The sequence below is a fragment of the Aspergillus ruber genome (genome assembly GCF_000600275.1).
Source record: "Aspergillus ruber CBS 135680 unplaced genomic scaffold scaffold00007, whole genome shotgun sequence".
Taxonomy (NCBI): domain Eukaryota; kingdom Fungi; phylum Ascomycota; class Eurotiomycetes; order Eurotiales; family Aspergillaceae; genus Aspergillus; species Aspergillus ruber.
The window spans coordinates 674,521-688,648 of record NW_024467303.1 but is presented as its reverse complement, the minus strand read 5'-3'; the positions used below and the strand labels follow the sequence as shown (position 1 = coordinate 688,648).

General features: G+C 49.8%; 5 protein-coding genes across 5 annotated transcripts; 3 read left to right on the top strand and 2 right to left on the bottom strand.

The window, feature by feature from the left end:
- The first annotated feature begins 200 nt into the window (after window positions 1-200).
- Window positions 201-1,201, top strand: EURHEDRAFT_342913 (uncharacterized protein). Its single transcript, XM_040778413.1, has 2 exons — window positions 201-522; window positions 695-1,201. The coding sequence occupies exons 1-2, from the start codon at window positions 452-454 to the stop codon at window positions 1,092-1,094; spliced, it is 471 nt and encodes a 156-aa protein (XP_040640618.1). The 5' UTR covers window positions 201-451; the 3' UTR covers window positions 1,095-1,201.
- Window positions 1,202-2,091: 890 nt separating this feature from the next.
- EURHEDRAFT_514137 (serine/threonine-protein kinase) lies at window positions 2,092-5,926 on the bottom strand (the record flags this gene model as incomplete). The annotated part of the gene is made up of 3 exons (XM_040786242.1): window positions 2,092-2,585; window positions 2,696-5,292; window positions 5,352-5,926. 3 exons carry the CDS (start codon window positions 5,924-5,926, stop codon window positions 2,092-2,094), a joined length of 3,666 nt encoding a protein of 1,221 aa, XP_040640617.1.
- Window positions 5,927-9,371: 3,445 nt separating this feature from the next.
- Window positions 9,372-9,941, bottom strand: EURHEDRAFT_410719 (uncharacterized protein). The gene has a single exon (XM_040781432.1). The coding sequence runs from the start codon at window positions 9,678-9,680 to the stop codon at window positions 9,450-9,452; it is 231 nt and encodes a 76-aa protein (XP_040640616.1). The 5' UTR covers window positions 9,681-9,941; the 3' UTR covers window positions 9,372-9,449.
- On the top strand, window positions 9,819-10,552 carry EURHEDRAFT_410718 (peroxiredoxin family protein). The gene is made up of 3 exons (XM_040781431.1): window positions 9,819-9,938; window positions 10,000-10,420; window positions 10,469-10,552. Exons 1-3 carry the CDS (start codon window positions 9,889-9,891, stop codon window positions 10,502-10,504), a joined length of 507 nt encoding a protein of 168 aa, XP_040640615.1. The 5' UTR covers window positions 9,819-9,888; the 3' UTR covers window positions 10,505-10,552.
- A 306-nt stretch (window positions 10,553-10,858) lies between these two features.
- On the top strand, window positions 10,859-13,582 carry EURHEDRAFT_452440 (ribonuclease P/MRP protein subunit POP1; the record flags this gene model as incomplete). The annotated part of the gene is made up of 2 exons (XM_040784034.1): window positions 10,859-11,182; window positions 11,240-13,582. 2 exons carry the CDS (start codon window positions 10,859-10,861, stop codon window positions 13,580-13,582), a joined length of 2,667 nt encoding a protein of 888 aa, XP_040640614.1.
- Window positions 13,583-14,128: the final 546 nt, after the last annotated feature.

Genomic DNA, 14,128 nt, shown 5'->3' with positions numbered 1-14,128 from the left:
TTGAATCGTCCATGTGGGAGAATTGTGTGCTGGTCGCACAGCCTTTCTGTCTCGCCAGAATATGCGGGTCCAGTTATTTTTTACCAACATTGCTTCCTCGTGGTAAATTCGTGCGACTAGACTTGGATTGGATCTTCCAATTTTTGCTCCACCAGCACCAGCCTTGGCCTGCGACCCTTTTAATGCGACAGAATGTGACCCACGACACGAATCGGGACGATGATGATCTTATCGACTTTACGTGCACTGGAGTGCACAGAAAAAAAAAATAATAAGAAAAAGAAATCACGACCGCGTTATGCCATGTTATTCGACTACGAGACTATGGGAATGAGAAGCATAATCATCATGAACTGCATGATCTGAACACGGAATTCATCACGCCATACATCACATACTCTACCTCCAATCCATCATCACTGCGTTATAAATTATCCGGGGCGACCCACTAATGCGATTTCCTTACTCTTATTTTCTTCGTTCATCGTTGTTATCGGGGCATTTTGTTGAGGTTGAAGTTCTGTTCTCTTGCGGTATTGTCATGGACATTGTCAGATCGAGTATGATCTGACTGGAACGGCGGTTTCTTGACTGCCAGTTTATTCAAACGGTACAAGAGAGTATTCCATGCGCTCTTTGGATCAAACGACGAATCTCGATTCCAGACCAGGGTGGTTCAACGCTTTATGTTGTCTTTCATTCGCATCCGCAGTCGAGAAACGAAAATATGGTGTGGATTCCTGCTGCATTTTCATCTGCAGACCGGATTTGTGATGGTTATCTTTCTTTCGCGTCGGTGGTTTAGTTTTATCTTTTTTTCCTGCACATTGTTCTTATATCTCGGGTGGTTATCTGTCGTCTTCTTTTTTAAATTTTTTTTTTGTCATTTTCGCGTTCATGCTGATGTCTACATGCTGGGTTCGTTGGCCGGAGGTTTCGTCATATTCTTTTCCATTTATCATTTGCGAAAAGGAGGCCGTCTCATTTCTATTTCTTTCCGGTTTACGCGCGGTGTCCATGTTTTATTGTTTTCTACGTACTTGATATCAAACCTGGGAGGCTGTCTGATTAATTATCTATCTGTTATGTTCTGATTTTACGTCGTCGATGCTTTTTCTTTTTACTGTTTTCGCATTGCATTCGCCAAGTTACTTTTACCTGATTTGATGCGTTTTCCAAGTCGTGTGAGTTTACGAGGTTTTAGTATAGGTTGGTTGGCTGTCTCTTTTTGAGCCTTGAATTTGAATTGCAACGAGCATTACATGACAGTTCGGTCAGGTGATTATCAGGATTCATACCCCTGTCCTTTTAAGAAGTACAGTAGTACAGCAGCAGGATGGCAAAAGTACAATGCATGTTGGGCACGTGATAAGGCTTTGTCTTTGCCCTAATGGCGTCCCTGTAACAACCTTTTTTTTGGCCACTCCGTACTCCGTACGGAGTAAGCAGGCACTTACTTGCCAGGGTTGGGATGATGGATTGGAGAACCACGTGAAATGAAACAGTAATTGGCATTTGCTATATTCTGACAACTATCTAATCCTGCCTCCTCTTTATTTTATGTTTTCTTGTGAATTGAATGTCTCAATGCCAAATCTCCGGTTTGTGCATGCTGTACTCAATCAATTGACAAACCAACAAACCAAATCGGCCAACTGAATGAAGTCAAGTAAAATCAGATTTAATCAAGTACATCTTTCAAATGCGACATGATACACAAAAGAAATGATTGACGGAATGTAATATGAAGTAAAACCGACCCAAACAGTAAACAGGTAGCCACCAAAGGAATAGATATCCCAATAGGTAGGACGAATGCAGTATAAACGAGATTAAGGAGATACAAACCAAGGCATGTAGAATACCAGTGCGATGAGAATGGCTGTGTGAGCAAAACGAGCGTAAGTGTGACTCTGACAATGGAAATCGTATGCAAAATAATAAGTAGGTAGAAGGTTTATGCAACGAGAACCAGAAAGGAAATGTAAGGAATGTCGAATTTGGATGTTGGCGACCACGGGGCGGGGGGAATTGGCCAAGTGCAGAATGAGTATCTCAAACCCAAGAGAGGTCATGTCCAAACCAAAACATCTAATCCGCAAAATCATCAAAAACACTCGCCATCTTCTTTGCCTTCCCCGGATCCTGCACGAGCAACTCCCGCTGCCCCATGACAACGCCCAAGCTATCAACAACCTTCCCAAGCGACGACGCAGCGCCCCTCACCTGCCGAAACCTAACAACACTCAAATTCGCCTCGCACTTATGCTCAAGCACCGTATAGAACTCCGCAGAGAACTCGACGGGTCGTAGGCGCAGGAAGTTTACTTCCCCCACGCGGCCATGGATCACGCTGTTGGTCTTGTCGAGGTAGACGTCTTCAAGGCCGTATTGCTTCCATTCGCGGAGGATGCGGAAGACTTCTTTGCGGCCCTGGAGTTTGGTTGTGTTTAGGGCCATCACTCGCGTGGCGGGTTTGATTTGGAAGACGCGGGCGAACCAGTTTGTGCTCTTGTTGGTGGTGGTACTGCAGCGGGGGCGGCGGGGAAGAGGCTTTTGCTTGTTTTTGTTGAACTTGGTCTTCGCTGGGGAGGAAGGGTGTTCTATTATTGTTACGGTTGGTTTGGGGTCTTGTTGTTCTGATTCTGGACATGGTCAGATGGGGAGACGGGAAGCTAATGGTAGATCAACTCACCTTGACTAGGCCCATTAAGAGCAGTCTTACTTGGCTTACGTTTGATGAGTTTCTTGAAGAGACCCCCAATCGACTCGGCTGATGACTTTCGACTTGTAGTAGGTCGCTCCTCCGGCTGTTTGGTATCGTGAACGATGACCGTCTCGGCGCTGGGTTGAATAGGCCTATCCTTGACGAATTTTGCCATGTTCTCTCTAGATCCGTAAGACCTGTGTCTGAACCAGGACCATTTCTTGTTCTCCTGGGGTCTGCCATCACCATACGCCTGAGGTCCGGGGTGTTCCTCGATAGGATCCAGTCCAGAAACGTTTCGACTCGACCGAGTTGGTGCAGAAACGAATCTCATAGACCGATCTCTGCCGTCGCCTGCCAGTTCGGAGTCAGGTTCTTTGCCTTTCTTGCGAATGTTTAAGGGTTTGACCTCTGCGAGGGAACGCATCGAATCGTGAGGCACCATGCGGATTGTTGTCTTGGGCTCGAGTTTCATACTCGTGCCGAGAGTTCCTATGGCAGGTAATGCCTTGGGCTCTTCAACTCGGCCAGCGGGCGGTTTATTTTTGCTTTCGACGGGGCTATTTATTTCCTCGGAAATGATGGGGAGATGGCCTGGTTCAGCGGAAGAGCTCATGAACGGATCATTTGTCCAAGATGTAAACTCGTTCAGATTCTGCTGTCTCTTGGTTTGCTTGGCTGCAGCGTCCTCCTCAATCAGACGATCCAGTTGATTGATCACACCTGACAAATAAGTAGGAAGTGTGTCAGAAGGTTCCTGTCTTGACTGCTTGATCAACCAGCGACGAGTATCAGCAAGATCTGCGGTGCCCTGGGAAGGTGATGAATTCGGCGTATCGGGCAATACTCTACCCTTGGCCCTATTGGCTGTGATTTGGTGCTGCGAGTTCTCGGGGCTGGCGATGGAAACAGAGGTAGGAGGTGTCTCGGTGCCACCGCAAACGCTAGTCGTGCATCCGGTAGACATAGAGCTGCCGTTGAATGCATCTTCACATATCTTGCTCAATTCTTGAGAAATCTGGCGCGTTTCGTCCTTCCAGATGAAGTCGGTGTCGCGTAGCTTCTTTGGCTGTGGGCAGCTTCGAACTGCTACGCCGGGGCCACGGACAACGGTCGGTTGAGCTGGCAAGGCAGGACTGCCGTGGCGGTCTGGGAAAGCATCATTCGGCACATCGAGGCTGCTGTGGCTCATTTGCCTTCTAGCGGACACCTGCTTCGACGGCGTTTGCTTTGATTTTCCAGAAGCTGAACCTTGGGATCGATGCCGGATGTGGTGGAAAGAAACATTACGGCGGTAACTGGTCGAGCGTGGCGTATGCGTTTGTGCCGTTCCTCGACGGGAGCTCGTTTGTGATGCCCGAGAATGTGAAGTCTTCATAGAACTTCCCCTGGGCTTTTTGTTGCGCACTACTGCAAAAGGTGAGCTTGATAGGCACTCGCTGTCTTCGTCCAAGTCCTCGTCAGGAGTAGGGTTTGCTGGCCTTTCAATCACCCCGGCAGCCGTTCTGATGGTAGCGGCCGATGAATCGCGATGAATCGTGACATGCGCATACTCCGCTTCCGGTATCTGAACATTGCGTGGCGACCGGAACGGGTCGTAGCTGGCGGATGACATGGGCTCCTTGATCGAACCGGCACGACGCTGACCCTGCTTCTTGGTCGAAAACTGCTGTCGTCTCAGAGATCCATATTGGCTATGAGCGCTCGGGGATCGCTTGCTCCTCGCCCGCATAGGCCGTCGTGAAATATGATGATAGTCACTGGCTGAATACTCCAGTGGCTGTCCCTGGAAGTTTTCCAGTTGCTCATCTCGGAACCTCACCAGCGCATTGTAGAACATGCGCTCTTGCGTTGGCTCCAGGCATAGGATTCTGTTCACCAGGGCCTCTGGCTTTGCTCCGTGCCACAAGGTCTGCAGGTTCTGAAGAATCTCTATGTCAATCTCTTGGACACTGCCAACTGGATCACCACACTCGTAAGCAGATAGAGGTGGTGGCGGCCCGACGTGGTGCTTAGACATGGCTTGATGTAGCTTTTCATACTTCTTCAACAGCGGGTGGTCGAATATTTCTTGTACTGTAAGGCGGTGCTCTGGCCTGGGCAGCAAAATCCGCTGTATCAAATCTGCAGCTTCATAGCTGACCTCGTCGGGGATTCTGTACTTGCCCAGTCGCACCTTCTTAAGTGTACTGGGAACGTCATGTCCTTCAAATGGCAGGTACCCCGTCAACAACGCGAAGAGAATAATACCACAGCTCCAGATATCTGCTCGATCACCACGGTATGGGTTCCCGTAGGTGATTTCTGGGGCGGCATAATGAGGGCTTCCGCACGATGTTTTTAGCCAGTGACCAGTCGGTTGCAGTGCCGCCATTCCAAAGTCTGCAAGCTTGATGTTCTGCCATGAGTCCAACAAAATGTTCTCTGGTTTAAGATCTCGATGACAGATATTGAATCGATGGCAGAAGCCAAGACCAGCGATAACCTGGCGAAATAGTCGCACTGCTTCCTCCTCCGGCAGAGCGCCATTGTTAAAGACATGACTAAATAAATCACCGCCCTCGACGTACTCGAGAACAAGATACCTAGCGCCACGTTAGCCTGTGAACAATCTCAAAGTCATTTTTTCCTGCTTCATACGTACAGCTCTCCTCGGTTCTCCCAGATATCGTAGAGACTGATAACATTGGGATGCTCGATTAGTTTCATGATAACCACTTCCCGCTCAATACCGCAGGGCATCGGCCGAGCTGTATTGCCAGCGAAGTTGCTGGCACGACGGTCCATGGCGGCAATACTTTCGCTTTGAACCATCCTAGCAGACTTCTTGGACACGATCTTGACGGCAGCTTCTTGTCCCGTAATAGCATGCTTGGCTAGTCTCACACGCCCCGTAGCACCCTCTCCCAGCGTTCTTCCCAAGTGCCATGGTCCGACGTGTGTCTTTCTCTTCCCTCTGCCGGACAGGACTGTAGATGCTGCCGACACGGCGGAGACTCGCTTGGAAGGCGTCTGCGGGCAGGGGGTCGATGGTAGGAAGTCACTGTAATTATTGTCCTTTGATGGTATTTGGCTTGTCATGATTGACATAGGATCCGATTTCAAGTAATCTCCTTCGGACCCTCCATCATATTCCCAGTTAGAGGACTTGACATTGAGCCTGCTGCTGGCGTCTGTGAACGGCTGTCGGGTGGTCCGATTGGCTGTGAACTCGTCCATTGCCGGACAAACTAGCCTTTCGCGTTGAGATCAGGGAGCACGAGATGGTCTCTCTCCTGTATCTCGTTGTGTCGAGCCTGCATCAGATAAAGAAAAGGGTGTTAGATATCGGTAGCAGCGAATACTAGATTGGATAGAAGACTCACCTATCCACTATATGGGGGAAAGAAAACAATAACAATTGTGTCGAGGATCGTTGGTGTTGACAGTTTTGGCGAGTGGATCACTGGATGAGTGAATGACCGGCGACGTAGAGCGCGCTCCCTGCTTCTGTTAGCAACCTCCAACCGATAAACTGCAGATATCCCCAGCTAGCGACTTGACGAGTCACAATCGAGTTGTTGTGGTGTAGCTGAAAGATAGGGACGGAGAAGTGAAGACAGGATGAGTAGATCTGACAGTCTCCCTCACTCAATCCACCCGTTGCTCTCCCAACAGCCCGCCAGCAATTTGCAGCCTACAACTAGAGGGGAAACAAAACAAGCAAAATCAGCCTTCTCGGTATGCCGCGGGGCCAGGTTGAGTGCATTGGAATGGAAGAATGGTCTGGTGTTTACTTTCTGGATTCTCAAATTCCCCGGCTTGACTGGAATGCACCATCTGTGGTCGGCCATCCTCGATGTCTTACTGCAAGAACTGAAAGATCCAGAGCACATAGCTAAAGCCTTATTACAAAAGGTGAGTCTCTGGAATATTGAAACGTTTGAGAGAAATGCGCATGGTTAATCCTCATTCTGGTAGATCTATCCAAGACCATGGAGAACCATCGATACCGGACGAAATAAAAATTCAACCGACTTGAACGATATGCTCTGGAATCTTGCACGGAACGATAACGCAAGAACGTTGGTTATCTTGCATGGCAATCGAACGAGGTCTGCAGTTTGCTGTCCCGCTTCTTTTGAAGTTGTATACATTCCACAGTCAACCAAGGGAGGGCACCAGGATTACATAACATCGGTTAAATCGTCTTCCCTGGGAATTTTTAGGTGTCAGGCTGGTCTTACTGTTGATCCCGGGGAGAGTACAAGGGAGAGGCATTCGACAGTTGGACTGAACTCAAGTTCTGGTTTTGACATTCCACTACCGTCTATCCTAGTCTTTGAACTACGGAATACGTGTGGGATGGCAGGGCGGCCGCATGGACTGGCAATTTTTATCATGCAGACACGATCGATATACATTTGCGCTTTGTGCGACTTTTAGCTACATTCTCATTCTGACTGTAGGGCTCCGCCATTCTATGGCCTCACACGATGCCCGCACCATTCGCCACACTTTCTCGAGGATAGGGGCATGAAAGGGGCTTGAACATGGGGGAGAAAGGGAGAACACGCCACGATGCAGTGGAAGCATGCAAGGGATGTATGCCATGTCAAGCGCATATCGGGAAAAGGCAAAATAAACGGGGATTTCCTGGTTTCATCCTAACATGCACCATCAACCGATCTAATCTTCTCCAAGACCGCAACTCTTTCATAGTAGTATCCTGTATCTTCATCGTAATGATACTGGTATAGTTTCTGTTGTTGGTTCGTTAGGCTCTCGAATAAAGAAATGGGGGCAGCTTCGTTTCGTCTTCACTGACTTCCTGTCTCTTCCATCCAAGCACTTTTAATACTTTCCTCAAGAGGAACACCACGTTTCGTGCTGCTCTGTTACTCGGGGCATTGAGCCAATGTCTTCATGGCTATGCATAAAGCAGTATAGTGAGGGAAACAAAAGACTGAGATGGAGAAAACGAATTGCAGCAGGTCTTTGTAGTAATGAGAAACTGGATCCCCCCATCGAATTTGTGTTTCCTTCTATCAACACCGTGATATTCCCGTTGCGTTGAAACAGAATGGAGACAGACAGTATCAAAATATCCAAAGAAGCATCAGCACTGTTTGGCAACAAACCCCTTTCGTAACAGTTCAACTGAGCTTGCTCTTAAGGTCAATGGCATGACAGTTGGTTGTTAGTCTCCAGCATCAAGGCACTGTAAGAAGGGCTGTGTAAAGTACCAGACAGCAGCCTGAAAGATTATTATGAGCACGCTGCTCAACTATGACGGCACTGGTTTTGTTTGAATTAGACTGTCCGTCAGATTATACCTTTGTCGACAGCGACGATCATCAATGACCTAGCTTCGCTGTCATAATGCCCGATAACATGAGTAGCTACTCACTGATAGCTATGGAGGTCGGGTTCACGGAGACTAGGGAGAAATTGCTCGAAGATGCAGAGTGACTCCTTAGGGGTCTTGGAATGACCGAACTTGCGGTCTCGGTCAAATTCAACGAAAGATGAGCACAAGAGAAGTAGTACTCTTGAGGTTAATTTAAACATCGACCGGGATAGTTTGGCCAAAGCAATCGAGGTCAAAGCAGCCGAAATGATCGGAGATCTGGACGTACAGGTCATCCTGTCACCCAATCGGCATGATGCCAGGCCCCGCATCTCAATGCTTTCACCAAGCTCCAGACGTGTACTTTGAAATAGACTATCCAACTTCTCAATGAGAAACTGAGAAACTGGCGATGGCGAAGACCCGGAGAATTTTCGGATGGTAAAGAAGGCAGGCTTCGTTAGGTTATAACCATGTTCAAGTTGATGGCGTTAGAAACCTCCATATCAGCGCAATAGATATGGCCACTATTATTAAGCCTCGTGTTCATTCGTAGATCCAGATCAACGATGCTTTGAGATGTATGTAGACATTTAACGAATCGTATCCGGGTATGGATACACCGGAAGCATCAACATCCTTCCGGTTGCGGTAGATGACAACAGCATGTGTCGCGTTTGCGTGAATGTATAAGCTCATTCAATGGGTATTCCGAATTCTGTACAGTTCAGGTCCTTCATGAATAGTTCTATACGCGGTGCCGCACACCCGATGCGGATATATATCGCAGCATCCCACTATCTTTGAACTCAACACAAGCCACCTGCTTGGATCATACAAGACAGCTGTCATGAACTACAACACAAAGAAAATGTCTACCTTGGTGGTCTAAGTTTGATGCACCGGGTACGGAGCAGTAGTCTGTACAAAGTATCTACCCGGGTACTCCGTGATTTGGAATATGTACTTGACACGCGGTCAAGAACAGGCGAATGGACTGTTCTTTTCTGTCATCTATCTGTTCTCCTTATTATGGAGAGAATGATTGATAACGATCAGATAATCGCCTGCTTCTAGAATCCCGTGATCGCTAATCGACGCGGGCTGTGATTGGCGAATGACACGTGGATGTTATCATACCAGAGTACGAGGGGGAGGGGGAGTATCGCTTGATTCGAACCGGAGAAGGAAATCCTTGGTAATAACACGTATGGCAACAGTGGCAAGATACCCCGAGACGCTTCGACCAAATACCGGAATGAGGCAGAATAGCCGTTTTCTTGTCCGAGAAATGAATCCCGATGATCACGTGTAGCTACCGTGGGGCAATGATGTGGGCGGTGAGTACTCTACAGACACCTTTGCCGTCTGTTTACAGGTGTGTTTTGCTCCGTATAGAGCCAATTCTTAGTTTTATTGATTGCTGGAGTAAATAGACCATTCGATAGTACTAATTGACCAAATATACCTGGTCTTGGTGACCGAATTGGATATATATTTGTAACCACGGATGGCGGGGACCGACGGCGGGGCGTCCAGACGGTCTTTCTTGATAATCCCGTCCAACACATTCGGTATCTTTCTGGGGGAGTGGCATGAGCAATCGGGTGTTATTATGAGAGCAGTAATGATCAATGAGAGCATAGTACTAATAATGAATTGAACCTGTACTATGTGGGATTAGATAATGGTGAATAGGCTAGTGGATCCACGCCACGGCTGCCCCTCCTCGGTCTTATATATACCCCATCCTCTCTCTTTTCTTTCTTTCTCCCACTCACTACTTTACCACACTACTCTACTACACTCACACTTCTCTTTCCCACTCAACCACACCACATCAACCTTCACAATGTCTGGCATCAACGCTGGTGACTCTTTCCCCTCTGACGTCGTCTTCTCGTAAGTCTTTTTTCTTTTTTTTTTCTCCCTTCTCTGTCTTGCCCAGAGACTAACAAAACAGGTACATCCCCTGGTCCGAGGACAAGGGCGAGATCACCTCGTGCGGTATCCCCATCAACTACTTCGCCTCCAAGGAGTGGGCCGACAAGAAGGTCGTCCTCTTTGCCCTCCCCGGTGCCTTCACCCCCGTCTGCTCTGCCAACCACGTCCCCGAGTACGTCGAGAAGCTCCCCGAGCTCCGCAAGAAGGGTGTCGACGTTGTTGCCGTCCTTGCCTACAACGATGCTTTCGTCATGAGCGCCTGGGGTAAGGCCAACAAGGTCACCAACGATGACATTCTCTTCCTCTCCGACCCCCAGGCCAAGTTCTCCAAGAGCATTGGCTGGGCTGACGACGAGGGCCGCACTGGCCGTTACGCCATCATCATTGACCACGGCAAGGTCACCTACGCTGCTCGTGAGCCCTCGATGAACCACCTTGAGGTATGTCCTTGTTCTTTATAATGAAGTGAACTTTGCTAACTGTACCAGTTCTCCCGTGCCGAGCACGTCCTCAACCAGCTGTAAATGCTTAATCAATAATTGAATCGGAGGATAATGGCTACGCGTCGATAGATCCAAAGCTTTTCTCATAGAAGAATACAATAACGAAGCTATGAAAATTTTCTATACCTCCCCGATGATGTCAGCCGTAGTGTTAGTTACTCTAGTGTCAAGCTTAACCCCAGACCCCAGTATGTAGCACTAGGATCTACAGTAAGCGCGTTTCACCAGGATTGACTGGATTATCCTATTTAATCAGCGTCGTGACTGCGTGTTTATTCTGACTGTACCGCGCTAAACCCGTTTTGGCCGATCGATTCTTCACCAAACTCAATGCACTCTTAAGTTCTCCAAACCACCACAAATACAGACACCAAAATGTCTTCCAACCTACCCTTCAAACGCAAAAAACCCACACCCCAAACCTCCGCCGACCGCAAACGCGCCAAAACCTACGATGCGCGCACCCTAGCCGCTCAGTCCGCCGACGCCGCCCTCTCCGCGTCCGGCGAGCTCGATGTCGCCGCGTACCTGTCCGCACGCGAATTCGAAATCCAGGCTTTGGAACGGGGTATTCAGCAGTCGAAAGCTGCAGGTACAAGTCGCGCGTTCCAGCAGGTACCACGGTCGCTGAGGAGGCGGACGGCTAGTCATAATGTGAAGAGGGTACCGCAGCGGTTGAGGGCGAGGGCTAAGCGGGAGGTACGCTTATATCTCTAGTGATGTTATAACAAAGAAAATAAACTGATAATGGGACAGATGGTAGAAGACAACACCCCCACGGTAACAGCCCGCCGTCGCAAACCAACCTCCCACCTCCGTCTACGCCTCGAAACCGCCCGCCGTCTCCAAAACCTCAACCGCAAAACAAAATCCAAACGAGCGCACTCCAAAGCTGAGAAATCCCGCGAGACCCGTCTCCAGCTCGAAGCCTCTGGAAGCCATGCGTACAACACCGCGCCCCGCATCCCCAGAGTAAAGAAATACAAGCTCTCTCGTCCCCCGCCGCCAGAGTCGAAATACAGGAAACGTCAACGCTGCAAGACATGGCTACCCACACATCTATACCATGCGAAGCGCGCACATATGACAAGGTCATGGCGCTTTGCTGTACCGCTGTCACCGACGGAGAAGAGTTATCGACCGACGCACCGGGCGCGTGGGCAGCGGGGTGCTGTGGCGTGGGATATGAGTTACGTGTCTACGATACAGATTGAGGGGAGTGAGTCGGGCCTTGAGAGTGTGTTGAGGGGTCTTGGGGCTGAGGGGGTGGAGGTTTGGGGGGTGAAGGGGAGGAAGTGGAGGGGTGGGACGAGGGTGTTGCAAACTTGGGTATTTGAGAGGGAGAAGAAGAGTCCTATTGCGCCGGTTACATTGATACGGGCTGCAGAGGAGAAGGGGGATGCGAAGGAGGTGGAGATGGTTGATGCGGATGCGCCCAAGAGCAGCAAGAAGAAGGATCGGAAGAAGATCTTTATTCGGGTTCATCCATCTGCTTTTTTGCAGCTGTGGAATGAGCTTTTGGAGGTCTCTAAGATGCAGATCCCGCCGGTTATGGTGGAAGATCTGCGGTTCGAGATTGGTAGCATCGAGGTAACTGGACCGGGAGCTACAGAGGCCTTAATCGCGGCTCTACAGCCTGCAGATGGGACGCCAGCTTCTGGCAGTCCAGAAGCTACATGGACGTCATTACTGGGAGTTACGAATCCATCCTCACTACCGCAGAACGCCCTCCTTGCCTTTTCCATCTCCGATCCCCGCCTCCATTTCCCCTCCCGGACTTTACGACCTCCATCGGATGAGACACATATGCAAGACCAGGCCATGCTTCTCGCTTCATGGCCACCAGACCAGTCTCAAAGTACCGCCAAGCTCTTCGACCGACCATCCCGATTGGCTGCTACACAACAACTCCCTAGTCAGAAAGCGATCAACCGACGACGCACTTTAGCCGGACCCGGAAATCGGCCCTTACGTCAGGATTCTGATCCGCACATACCAATTCTGGCCTTTGCGTCTCGGCCGGCGACAACATCCAGAAAGAAGATCAATGATCATGCCGGCAATCTGCCCGGATCTTGGACTGTGCTGCTACCCTGGAAATGCGTGCTTCCCATATGGTACTCGCTCATGTACTATCCGTTGTCCAGCGGCGGTAATCCACGCTTCGGTGGACTACAGGAGCAGCAACAATTGGCCTTCGAGGCGGGGACGCCCTGGTTTCCGGGCGATTTCCCCGGTACACGTGCGGGGTGGGAATGGGAACTGCACGAGCGCGAGCAGCGACAAAAGCAATGGGAGAGCCAACCCAAGGGACGACGGGTGGAATTCGATCGTCTAGACTTGGGCAATGGATGTAGTAGAGGGGAGATCGGTCGTGGATGGGCATGTGACTGGGAGCGATTATTATTAGGTTTGCGGGAAGGACCGCGACAACTACACGCAGAGCACCAAAAAAAGCAACCCGCAGAAGCCCAAAAATTAGATGCTCCTGCAAATGCAGACATACATCTTGCACATCCTCGGGATCTGAGCTCGCCCATCCCCGTCCACCAAATTCCTGCAAGCGAGGCCAAGCAAAAGCTCTCTGCTCAATACGAGATGGACCCCAAGAGCGGGGGTGGTGCCTTGGCGACCGTGCGGATCTGGCTGGTGCGTCGAGGCACGCCTTCACCGCGCGCGCGGATCTATCGCCTGCCTGAGGGGGAGATAGGGCGGCGCTGGCTAGACCTGGAGACCCTACATAAGGCGTCTGCAAAGGAGAGCAAATCCGGGCTGAGCATGGGCATGTCAGCAGAAGACGCGCGCCGGTCGCTAGCGACATCACTAATTTCTGCTCCAAGCTCGGGGTCAGGATCCGGATTGGGTTCAGGTTCAGGGAACGGAGAAGAAGAACTTCCGATTCCTACGGAAGAGGATCTGATTGGATTCGTCACGACGGGAGGATATAACCTTGCTGAAGGGCAGGGGACGGGAATCGGGTCCATAGCGATTGCCCGGGTTATTGCCAGTAGTCGTGCTAGAAAGGGGACAGTGAACAAGTGTATTGTTCGGGGGGCGGGAGAGAGAGTGGGGAGATTAGGATATTGGGATATGATTTGACTTGAATTCAAGGTCTGCACGGAGTATCCGTATCCGTACAGAGTAGGAGACCCAATTCTGGGTAGCATAAACTTTGGCCGTTGATGTTTTCCGGTTCCGCGGTCCTTGCTGTCAGTATTTCGGTGTTTACATTGCTCACATGTATACCAACATTCTCCGTACACACAATTTACTAGCACCATCAATGCCCAGATACATAACCCCAATATCTACGAACATCAGTTCATCACATTTCTCTTTCCTCCCCGGTCTAAGCTCATTTCTCCGATGGACGATGACGATGACGATGAACCAACTCACTGGATCCAGGAGCAATGACCGCATCAAGCAAGATCTCCGAACCCACATCTCCAGTGCATGGATCGCCCGCCCCATTTTTCTTCAGCCACCAACCTACTCAATCCTGCAAAGATGCGAATGAGCAATTGCTCCTCCGTGCCCTGCAAAAGCTAACACTGGACAAACTCTGCGCGATATGGGTCTGCAGTCGTTGCTGTCATGATGTCCGGTGTTTCAGGATGACAAAGTTGGTGTAAATCTTCATTA

What these genes read in the sequence shown, in the direction of transcription:
- EURHEDRAFT_410719 (XM_040781432.1), bottom strand. Translation starts at nt 9,680, where the DNA reads ATGCTCTCATTGATCATTACTGCTCTCATAATAACACCCGATTGCTCA.
- EURHEDRAFT_410718 (XM_040781431.1), top strand. Translation starts at nt 9,889, where the DNA reads ATGTCTGGCATCAACGCTGGTGACTCTTTCCCCTCTGACGTCGTCTTC. An exon ending in CCCTCTGACGTCGTCTTCTC is followed by an intron (nt 9,939 to 9,999) that starts GTAAGTCTTTTT and finishes CTAACAAAACAG; the next exon opens with GTACATCCCCTGGTCCGAGG. An exon ending in CCTCGATGAACCACCTTGAG is followed by an intron (nt 10,421 to 10,468) that starts GTATGTCCTTGT and finishes TAACTGTACCAG; the next exon opens with TTCTCCCGTGCCGAGCACGT.
- EURHEDRAFT_342913 (XM_040778413.1), top strand. Translation starts at nt 452, where the DNA reads ATGCGATTTCCTTACTCTTATTTTCTTCGTTCATCGTTGTTATCGGGG. An exon ending in TTTGTTGAGGTTGAAGTTCT is followed by an intron (nt 523 to 694) that starts GTTCTCTTGCGG and finishes CTTTATGTTGTC; the next exon opens with TTTCATTCGCATCCGCAGTC.